Source organism: Anastrepha obliqua, chromosome 1 (assembly GCF_027943255.1).
Source record: "Anastrepha obliqua isolate idAnaObli1 chromosome 1, idAnaObli1_1.0, whole genome shotgun sequence".
In the NCBI taxonomy this organism is placed as follows: Eukaryota; Metazoa; Arthropoda; class Insecta; order Diptera; family Tephritidae; genus Anastrepha; species Anastrepha obliqua.
Window position 1 is genome coordinate 92,309,645 of NC_072892.1, and position 12,147 is coordinate 92,321,791.

The 12,147-nt window shown below is 37.3% G+C and overlaps 1 protein-coding gene across 1 annotated transcript; it reads right to left on the reverse strand.

The window, feature by feature from the left end:
- Positions 1 to 7,492: 7,492 nt before the first annotated feature.
- On the reverse strand, positions 7,493 to 10,846 carry LOC129253256 (uncharacterized). The gene is made up of 2 exons (XM_054891556.1): positions 9,148 to 10,846; positions 7,493 to 9,076 (listed from the first exon to the last, which is right to left on the reverse strand). The coding sequence occupies exons 1-2, from the start codon at positions 10,724 to 10,726 to the stop codon at positions 7,800 to 7,802; spliced, it is 2,856 nt and encodes a 951-aa protein (XP_054747531.1). The 5' UTR covers positions 10,727 to 10,846; the 3' UTR covers positions 7,493 to 7,799.
- Between the last annotated feature and the right edge of the window lie 1,301 nt (positions 10,847 to 12,147).

Sequence of the window (12,147 nt, forward strand, 5' to 3'; positions counted from 1 at the left end):
CTCCACGACCGCGTTTGAAGTCAGCAAACCATCGTGTTATTGTTGTTTCTGATGGAGCGGGTGTCACGCCAGATTCTGGCAAATTACTTTAATAATAAAATAATCTAAAATTGAATTTAATAAATGAAAATTAATAATTGATAATAAGGTAAATGAATAAAATAAAATATGGAATTGTAAATTATATTTAAGCTTAATATTAAGTTATTTTCTATTTTTATATTACTGTTTCTCGCTTTCGCTACATTCTTTACCTGTTTCTATTTACTTTCGATCATTGACCCTATTTTTACAGTTATACTTTCCGTTCTTTCTATTTCTATTTACTTAACTGCATACTCTCTCTAACTCTCTACGTACTGTTCTTCCATTTCCGCTATTTCTTTTATCTTAGTTTTAGGCCATATATAAGGACAGAACATGGAAAATAAAGTCTCTTTTGAATTGTTAATCGGGCGTGTACGGTGTTATTTTTTAATTTCGCTTCCACAGGTAATATTCGTTTTTATTCGAGCTTTCCCCTAAGTAAAGTTTTTTTAAACAATTTAAATATATTCACAAACTTGTGAAGAATTTTCAGCGGGGTTCCCATAATACTTTTCAAGCCACTGCTTCGATTAAACGGTATTTTTTCTGATCAAGAAGCAGTGTACAATTAAAACACGAAATTCGTTTGGATACATTGTTTTGAAAATAACAAAATTGGGGTTAATTTTAGCCCAAAAACTCACGAATTAAAGAATAGAGTATCATGAAATTTTAACAGCTCCTTTTTTTAAGTTATTATCAACTGAAAAATAGGAGAACGCAATAAAACTTGTGCCATCTATGTGTTAGGCTCGGAACTTTTCAGGCCATGTGTTATTATCAAGAGAATTCGTGTGTTCTTCAATACATTTGATTGCTTTGTTAAAGGCAGAGACATGTTCTGACCCCATGACGTTATACCAGCTTTTTTACTAAATTTATTTATTTATTTATTCATCAATTAAAGTATAACTTAAATAGATTACTAATATTAAAGCTTAAATATAATATATAATAACAATACTGTGAGATACATTAATCACAATTCAAAAAGTGTATCTCCAGATTAAGTTGTGATTTGAAAGTCTCTCGTGAGTTAGAGAATATATCCAAATGTTTGCATAATTGGTTAGACTGTCTTATACAACGTGCAAGCGGTTCATTTCGACTAAAATTGGTCTTGTGATAAGGTAAATAGAACATATTGTTGAGTCTTAGGTTATGAGTGGGACAATTAAGGGGGGACCCTCATTTAGACGGTCGAAAAATGCATCATTTTTGGGAATTTTTTTCTCAGGTAAAATAACTTCAAACGTTTTGTAATTCATAAAGTACTTTAATAAATGTCTTGACTGTCTACAAAAATTTTCGGAGAAGAAAAAAAACATTTTAAGTATGGAAATATACACCTCGTCCATGGCACCTCATTCTATCTGTGTACATTCTAGCGCTCTCAATTTTTTTCTGAAATAAAAAAACCAAATTTTTTTTAAAACCTTAGGATAATACCTTCGATGTGACATTTTGATTTAAAAAAAAATGTCGAAATTGATATTTTTTACCCAGTTTTATGTTAAAAGTGATTTTTCATGCATAAAAATTGACTTTAAAATTACAAAAAAATATGAAATTCGAGAAAAACGCGTTTAAAGTTTTAGATACAGGCGATCAGGCCACCCGTCGCGTCCTGTTAAAAATTTTGTCACTCCTTCAAAAATACAGATATCGACTTGAAATTTTGAAAGTATATTCTTAAATAGTTGTAGAATAGATTAAAATTATTTCCAAAAAATCGATTTTTTTGACCCGATAAATGAAGGTCCCCCCTTAAAGAGTATTAGCTCCAGCAAGAAGTGACATTTGATATGATTCGTAACTATGTCTCTTATAAACATTACCGATGAAGTTTTTCTCCGCATTTCTAAAGTTGGCAATGCTAACAAAAGACATCTACTTTTGTATGCAGGCAAACTGCAAGGCCAACGAAGTGACTGAATAGCAAATCGAGTGAAACGTTTTTGAACCTTCTCAATTCTTAAGGATGAACCCTTATAGAATGGATCCCCAATGATGCTGCAATATTCGAGGTTTGATCTCACAAGAGAAAAATACAAATTTTTCAGCGTAGAGATATCCTGGAACTCCCTTGAATTCCTTATTACAAATCCAAGCATAGACCTAGACTTGGCAATCATAAAGTCTATATGTTTGGAAAACGACATTCTCGATGTAAATATGACCCCCAGGTCTTTCTTTTCGTAAATTTTTGTTAGGGTGGTAGTGCCCAACTTGTAATCGAAATCAATCGGAACTTTTCGTCTACTGAATGACATGTGCTGGCATTTACCAGTATTAAGAGGTAAGGAGTTATCATCACACCAAGCTTCCAATCTGGCTAAGTCTTCCTGAAGTCTTATGCAGTCAGTTACGTTCTCTACCCGACTGTAAATTTTCAGGTCATCTGCATACATCAGACAACGTGATGTCTCGAAAACGTCTGGAATGTCATTAACAAACATTAAGAACAATAGTGGCCCAAGATGGCTACCTTGAGGTACACCTGAGGTAACTTTGATGGCATCAGATTTTATGTTATTTATACGAACGAATTGAGTTCTATCTGTTAGATAAGATGCAAGCCACTTGAGTAAGCTAGGATGAAGACCAAATGAACCCAGCTTTTTAAGTAGGATACTATGGCTGACTCGATCAAACGCTTTCGAAAAATCGGTGAATATGACATCGCATTGTTGGCCTGTTTCAAATTGGTTTAAGACATAATTTGTAAATAATCCTAAATTCGTAACAGTAGATCTACTCTTAACAAAGCCGTGCTGATTAGGCGATATGAGATTTGAAATTTGGAAGAAAATCAAATCATAAACTAGCTTTTCAAAGAGTTTAGGCATGCAAGAGATTTTGCAGATAGGGCGATAATTTTGAACTTCCGACTTACTTCCAGACTTATGTATCGGTATGATAAACGATTTTTTCCAATTACGTAAAAACTCACCAGAAGCTAGTGATTTATTGAAAATAATTATTAATGGTTTTGCTAGCGATGTAGCACAGTTTTTTAGTAATATAGGAGGGAAGCCATCTTCTCCAGGAGTTGGGTCATTTGCCAAAGCCGATAGGCTCCTGAGTACATCATTAGATGAGAGCTGGAAATCTTTATATATTCGTGAGCTGTTAAAAGAGATATCTTCTTTCTCCACCAAATCCAATGACCGCGATATCTGGTTGAAATTGGCTTTATAGAAGTTATAATTTATGCAATTATTAATAACTGATTTGATATAGCTTATATATTTAAAACGTACACATAACGCTTTATGGTGTATGGAGTTAGGTAGAGGGGGTGAAGAGAGCGACTCGACATCGGACTTTAGATCATTGCTTATGAATACTAAATCGAGTAAGCGATTCATATCATTGTGTACTCTGTTAATCTGGCAGAGGTTATATTCGGCAAAAGTGTCAAGCACCTCACATTCACTCTCGCTTGATACTCCATATGGTACTAATTTCTTAGCATCATCGTCGAAACACCATTCTTTTATACTAATTCTCTACAGAGTGCACAAGAAAAAAAATTTGGTGTTGACTCGATCGACGAGTGCAGTTAATCCGGGGTTCATTCAACCCCGATTGTACTGCATTTCGTTATAACTTTTTTGCATAGATTTTTTGACGGAAGAGTTTAGAAATTTAACTAAATATTTTTGAATTTTATTTTATAATATAGTACATACACGTGTACATTTAAGACAAGATGATTTTAATTTAATTTTCTATTCTGTAAAACTAACAATAGTTGTTTTAGCACAACAAATAAATCTTCTCACTGCCGCAATTATGTGTTTCGTATGGAAATTTGCATATTTTTGTACGGATTTTATTTGTGTATGATTTTTTTAAATTAAAACAAATAAGCAAATTTGGGCTCAAGCGACATTTAGATGGAAGTGCATAGCTCTAGAGCAGAGAACTGCAGCGGTGTAATGTTACTGCTTGCACACCGCTTCAATACTCTGTTTTTCTATAACTGAAACGCAAAAATTGTAGAAATAAAATTTCAAGACCACTATCATACTCAAACGCCAAGTGATTTGAGCTCAAGCATTCATTTCCATGACGGTCAAATGCAAAACTTGCTCTCTTTTTGTTCGATCTTCACAGTACATTTTCAGAAAAACTGCACGCATTTGAGCGGAAAGCAAACGAGCGGTGTGTGTGCTGATCAATACCGCTATTACCGCTATTACCGCGATTGTTAAGTGTATGAATATCTCGTATACTCGGCTGTTAGATTTGAAAGCAATCGTATATTCAACTTCGGCTAAGCGGTGTGACGTGTGAAATCTGTCAAATGAGGAAAACACCTCGTCGTCATCCCTTGCAAATAGTGAGATTGTCTGCAGTATAATTCATAGCAGCGCACGGAAAAAAAGAATTTTTATGCATACATATGTAGCAGTATTTTTAAATGAAAAGTTTTTTCTTTATTGAAGCAGTGATATCATTTTATTATATTATTGTATATTACTATTAATTATGACAGAAAATAAAATGAACTTTAAAATAAAAATTGAAAACCAAATTCATTCTTTTACAAATTACTTATCGTACAAAAACAAATAATAATTTTTCTTTTTCTTACTTCTAAAGATACTTATGTATAAAGATATAAAGAAATTTTCTCAGCAATAAAATTTGAATTCTCCGCTATTATAAATCTTTTAAAAATAAACATATAATCACATGCACACATTAATATACACTTAGCCCACAAAGTCTGCGTTCACCTTAGACTTTTTGCGTGTAATGTGAAAATAAAACATAAATCTATAATTCAAATCAAATTATTGCCATAAGTTCATTCCTTATTTTCTTAAGTTTAAATAACAGAAACAATAATTATATTAATCTTCTCGATATTGATATAACGTGACATAAATGCCATAACAAAAGAAATAAATAACCAAAAAGTCTGCGTTCAGTTTTACATCAAGTATGAAAAATATGAAAAATATTATCTTAAAAAGAAAATTAATATCTAGTTGGGTAGCCCCGTAGTTTTAAAACTTCCGCCAATCGGTTTGGCATCGAATATACCAACTTCTCTGTCTCTTCTGTTGTAATTTTCTCCCATTCTGTCTGCAGAACATTTCGTAAGGACTCTTTACTAGTTATTACATGCTGTCGTATTTTTTTCTCTAGTAAATCCCAAAGGTGCTCTATGGGGTTGAGGTCGGGTGATTGGGGGGGCATTTTAAGCTGTCTTGGAGCATTATACAATAGCCAAAGTCGTACAACCTCCGCTGTGTGCTTTGGGTCATTGTCTTGTTGAAACCAAAACGTTGATGACAATCCAAGATTTTCTGCACTTTGCTTTAAATTTTGTTTTAAAATATTAAGATACCCCCACCTATCCATTGTGGATTCAATAAAGCTCAGTTTACCCACACCAGCAGCTGCCAACAACCCCACACCATAATGCCACCACCACCATGCTTGACAGTGCCTACAAGGTTTTGTTTTTCCAGCGCTGTTCCTGGTTTCCGCCAAACAATTTGACGTCCTTTAATGCCGAAAATGCAATACTTACTTTCATCTGAAAATATAACTTGTTTCCAGAACTCTGGAGACTTATTTATATAGGCGTTAGCGAACTCAATACGTTTACGCCGATTGACATGTGAAATGTATGGTTTTTTACGGGCTACCCTACCATGATACCCAGCTTTATGTAAAATTTTTCTTGCAGTTTCCGCACAAATTTTTTTATTGAACGTCTGTTGCACGTTTTCAACAATTTTTGTGGACGTAGTTCGCGGATTTGTCTTCGCCATGCATATTATTTTGCGTTCTTCTCGAAAAGATAATTTTTTTGGACGACCATTTCTCGGCTTAGATGTTAAAATCCCAGTTGCTTTAAAATTATTTATAACGCGTTGTACAGAGGAATACATTCTTCCAACAGTTTGGCCTATTTTTCGAAAGGATTTTCCTTCTTTCCATAATTTGATAATTATTTTTCTTTCTCCAACACTAATTTCTTTTCCTTTTGACTCCATGCTTAAAAATTAATCCTTTCCGTAAACAAGATGCAGCATTGGGTGCGTTAAACAACTGACTAATATGCAAATAATAAAAACTGCGCAATAAAAAGCAAGAAGCATTCTTAAAACTAACGGTATCATTTAAACAAATAAACTGAACGCAGACTTTTTGGCGGTTGTATTTAGTTGTCGCGACATTCAAATGCCGTTATCTCGCATATGCATGCACGAATCTGAACAATTTTTTCACAGTTTTGCAACTGAATATGTAGAGAATAAATAAACGAAAAGCATTGTTTTGTAAAATACATAAGTGCTGTATATTAATATAACATATAATATTTAGTGAGGTGAACGCAGACTTTGTGGGCTAAGTGTACATATCTGCAAGTAGAGTGATTCGTGCCCTTTGTTAATGCACTGCCGACGAAAACAAAGATAAAAAAACATAAATAAGAAAGTGGACTCCTTCGAGTGCTAATCATTTATGTATTGAGTGGCGCGATGGCATAGATATTTTTTAGCGGTACTCTTTTGCTTGTGTGTTATGATCTATTTGTGCAGGCGGTGTTTTCAGTATTTTTGTCATTCGGTAGCGGTCATATGCAGCACCGCATAGCTGAAGTGATCGCACAAGCGGTAGTTATAAACGAAGCAAAGACTGAACAAAGAAAGACTCGGATGTACAAACGATATACATAGAACATTTACTGCTCTGTTGCGGTTCTGCTCAGCGCAAACACCGCTTAGTTTGCGTTGGTCGTACAAATTAATAGCGCTTTTTTTGTGAGTGGATCGCAAGTCAGAAAAATACAACCGCTTGCAGTTCTCTGCTCTAGAGGCAAATTTGCAGTAAACTTTGCTTATTTTTACGCGGTGTTTTTAATGCAAAATAAGAATGGAAGTAGCATTCTTGACTATTAACGGTTTCAGTCTATGCTAACTACAGTAACTGAGAGCTTTTCCCCATTTACAAAGAGCGCTTTTCAAAAGCTCTTCATATGATTTCATATGCCATTGCAATGGTGAATATAGAAAGCTTGCACTGGGCAGTTGTGCTTCGTATACTCTCCTTTATTTCAGCTAAGACACAAACTCGACCGTAATTGTTTAAAGTTTGGCACTAGCTTTTCAGTGGTAGTTCAACTATTCTTTCCAGTGAAACTAGCCAATTCACGTTTTGCCATGCCATCTTCGTCAATTGTTTTAGTTCAATTGTGAGTACATCTTTGTTTTTCTCATTTTCGGGTTGTTGGTAAGTCAGCGATGAATTGCCGCATACCAAATCTTAATTTAATCAACTAGTGAAAAAGGCGTCTTTATTATATTTGATCATCACATCGATTTCTTCACGTGTGTACATTCGAAAAAAGCGGTTTCGAAATTTTTTATTTTTTTTATTTCAGTAATTTTCACTTCGTCTTAAAACCTAAACAGCTGTAATCATATACATATTCACAATACATAGGTAATATATTCTTAAAATTAGTAGGTACCTTAAATAGTTTTGAAGTCCAAAATGCTCTTATCACTAACAATAAATATTTATGTTTGTAGATGTAAAAGTATGTGGGTAGATACGCTTATTGAAAGTCGAAATACTAACAATTCGCCAAGAAGGAGTTACATAAATGTATGCATATGTATGTGATAATCCCTCAGTCTATATTCATTATACATACCTATATGTATCGCATATGCACCTAATTAATGTGTCCCGGTCGCTTCACCTTCTGTCGGTAGGGCCTGCGGAGGAGAGCGCCCGTTTCTTTGTTCGCTTCGGTGCACCCGAGACATAGTGTCGCGCGAACCACACGAACCACTCTCAACACCCGTTGAGGTCGTCATCGATTGTAGTTCTGTGACGCGCTTACTACTCTTCTTCTTGCGCTGTGGATGAAGCAAGTCCAACCAAGCGCCACGTGGCACTTCGTCTAATAACACAAAATATATGAATAACACAAAGCCTTGCAATGTGGCAGTGAGACAGAAAAGGTAGGAAAAGATTAGGCCACCCTGCATATATGCAAATAAGCCAAATATCCACGAGATGCCCAGCAGGAAAAAGAGCAACACCGACAAGCGTATCTGCTTAAAGGTCATTTTCTTTTCGTTACGTTGCATTGCTTGATTTAGCGTATGCGATATGCTGTAGAAGACGTAAATGAAGATGGTGAGATTGGCGACCACAATAACTGCTATTGGTACGATAACTCCTAGCGTAAGTCCCAAACCGCTGGGGTAACAAATACCGCTATTTGTTTGCAATTCATATTCGGTAGGTATATAAGAACTTGGATCGATACAGACCACCAGTAGTGTGGGTATAATTGGCACTCCCCACGCCACTATAGCTGATTTAAGTATGTAACGCTTAGGACGCTCGATGCCAATAACGGTTACATAACGCTGGAACTGTAGTACGGCTATTATTAACATCCAAATAAAAAGCACCAGTATTGAATATTGTATAAATGCACCCAGCACTATGCAATTTATATAAAGGCGATCCTCTACCAACTCTGCCGACATGTCCTCCGTATTGACGAACACGAAAAGCACCATTTGCAGTGTGAGCGCGACACAGAGATTGAGTAGCACTTTAGTCGAGGCGAGCGTGCGCCAACTTTTGAACAATATCGCTGTCACCCAAATACCCAGCAGGCCTACCAGTGAGAGCGAACAACCTACAAGTGAAATTATATCAAGAGCGCGCAAGTGTATTGGTGTAATGAGAACGTCATCGCTTATATCAACTTGTTTATAGGTGCCGCCCAATAAGAATGAGAATTGCGTCAAATGCTGCGTGCGACACTCAATAACGGACGTATTAAATAAATCGCCGACATCCGTTTGAATGCCAGTATTCACCCAGCTGGTGTAGTTCCAGTAGCCACAACCAGTGCCCGGTTGTGCTATGAGTGACGAATCCATATAGTCATACCGATTTCGCAGCAGGAATGTTAATGGTTCCGGAAAATTTTCTGAAAAAGAAAAAAAGAAATGAGTGATTGATCAAACAGAAAAAAACAAAACTACACAAAGTCCAACTTACGGTTGTAGCCTGGTATGGAGATGGAGAGAATTTTACTAAATGGCTTGCGCGTATGCACCAGCGCTGGATCCACAAAGAGCGCGTCATGTCCATAAACTTTCAGCACAACCACCGGTAGCTTACCCTTCGCCAAGAGCGTTGTGCGCACTTGCTCCCACAGGTGGGTGGGTAAAAAGCCAGCTACCTGCAGCTCGGGTTCTTGCATTAACGCCGCCACAGATTCGTTCATATTAATGAAGCGATAATGAAAGTTCCCCACTGTTGTATTGAGTAACGCATGCGTGTTTATTGTTACGTCTTGATTCGACGTTAATGCGTACACAGCAATTCCGGATATATTTGCGCAGCTCGGATTTACAAAGAATACACTAATATTTGCCGAAATATGCGCGCGTACACCCATATGCCCCATTTTCACTTCCTCCACAGCCTTTGGGTAGCCATTTGCTACATCCTCACTGGACTCATCGCTGGGTTGTGAAATAATTGTTATTGTAGACGTGCTCGTACAGCTTTCTGTAGGCACTTGCCGCTCGGACAACGCATCCATATAGTATTCAAACGTGTCCAATATGGAATTGGTCGCATTCAAGTCAGCCGAAATGCGCAAAATTTTCGGATCGCTTGCCATCAGTCGATCACAAATGCGAACCATATCGACCGACAGCTCTGTGTCCTGTGCTGTGACAGCAACCTCATGCAATATCTGCGATGTTAAATGCACATCGGCGGGTAGGAATTTTAAATTAGTCTCGCGTAACATTTTATACAGTTGATCAGTCACTTCGACGCGCTTGGCTACACCGTCCTGCAACAGTTGCCCTTCTAGCAGTTGTTCGTGCAACGTATTCAATCTATCACTAAGTATACATTCGCGCGTTTGCCGCATGCAAACCACGCGCGGCCAATCGCTAATGTCCTCCCACTCAGCGGCGCGCTTTTGCTTATCATAGCGACACAAGCGCGTCAACGGCAAACCGTTCGGCTTTAGGCACACTTCCCTCAGGCCAGCGCGCTCACCGGCACGTGCGCGCTTCCAAACATTAGTTGTAGGATGCGTGAGATTTTCAACAATGATGTAATCATGTTCGAACACTTCCGGTTCACAAAACTGCATTGCGGACGTAGGCATAGCGCTGGAATTGCGTACGACTTCTGTGCTACTGTTACGTATTAATGGTGTGAAGGTGTTGCTGTATAATTCACTGTTGCTGTCAGCCGAATAGCTGTCATCGCTGTAAGCACTAGCTGTTAATGTTGAATCAGCAACAGTGACATTGACTATCGCCGGCTTATCAGCGCGGTTGTTTGTAGCTGGCGAAGATGTTAGCGGACGCAACGTATGTGGTAGCTCCGGGTACCTGTGATTGGTTGGCGGCCACAGCGCTGCTTTACTGTGCGGAATGGGTGGTAGTGGCTTTAGTAAAGTTAATATTTCCGGCGCGCCTCCATTTTCACTTTCACTTTTGTCTTCATCGCTATCTACGTTGGCATTCAAAGGCCTCAAATGTGCAATGGCGAGCTTGTGTTGGTATTGATGTGTTAATGCAACCAACAAAATCAATATATAAAAATTCATTATTAAGGAATTTAGTCAAATATATGTTTTGTCAACAAATAACTGATTCACTCCGTCGACAATTTCGCGTTAATTGTGCATTTTTCGAAAAAAGGTGCACGGCGCCTGCAACCTAACGCGCTCTGCTACACAAACTAAACTAAAATACTCGCACTGACTATTGAACTTGCACTCGCCGCTACGGCTAGCCGATGTTGCTCGTAGCATACATTCTATATGCACACACACAAGCACACTCGTATATGTGCATACAGTCTTCCACCTGCCCGTTTCGCTGTCCGCCCTCAACACTCCCCACACTGATCACGTCGCAATTTTCGTATGTTTTTTGCAATACTCACACACGCTCACTCACTCACAGTCAGATGGTATTTCAATGGAATTTTCAATACCTCACCTTATTCTTATCTTGGCGCTCGTACACTCATGTTTCTGCTCTCTGTAGAATTACCTTTATTTGTACTTACAAATTCGGTAGGTAATTACGATTACTCTTTTATACGCTCTGCATTTTTATGTTTGGCTTTGCTCAGGGGCATTTACGTTATTGAAACGACTGCTGACCGTCCGCGATCGCTTTCTACTAATTTGTTTATTTCCCGTGGAGAGTCATTGGTTTTGTATTAGCCTCAAGATAAGATTTTTCAATTTTTAGAAACTATATTAGTTTGTAAATGCAAATTTTTCATGTTCACTACATATTCGCCTAAAAGGCAATACAGGTGGCGAAGTATGACTACTTGAATAATTTTTACGTCCTTTTCAGGTTGTATGCCAAATTTTTATAAATAAATTGTATTACGAACGACAAAATAGCAGAAACTTATTTAAGTTGGGAAAGGTTAGGTAAAATAAGGTTAGACGGCCAACTCTTATTGTTCTCTCGAGCTTAGATAGTATGATACCAAAGAAAGCACAAAGCCCCCTAGTATGTACTTTGCCTTCCGTAAGGGTTTATTCGATCGGATTCTTTTGATAGCAGCTGATATACTCATATCCCACATATTGCCACACTGAAAGATGAAAGTCTACTAAAAATTCAAATATTTCCACGCAATCCTCCGTGTGAGGAGGTCTCCGTAATTCTGATTTCGTATTTTAAAATCCAGACAAAGCTTACAACATAACAAAATCCCGCTCAGCTTAAATACAGATAACACAATTTCCACAGCAAGGCGAAGTCCCGACAATTCAAAATTCCAGCAATACGCAATCCAAAATTTAAATTCAATATGAAAAAAAGACACATTCAACCAAAAGTACTCGGTTATGCTCATAAGAAAAACCAAATTGCGTCAAGAATGTAATTATTTCATAGTAGAGCTGAGGGGCTGTAAGGAGGTAACAGTTTATTTGTTGGCCGCATTTACATTATTTTACTAAATGTTTTCCAATAACAGGTGTTATTTTGAATACCCCGC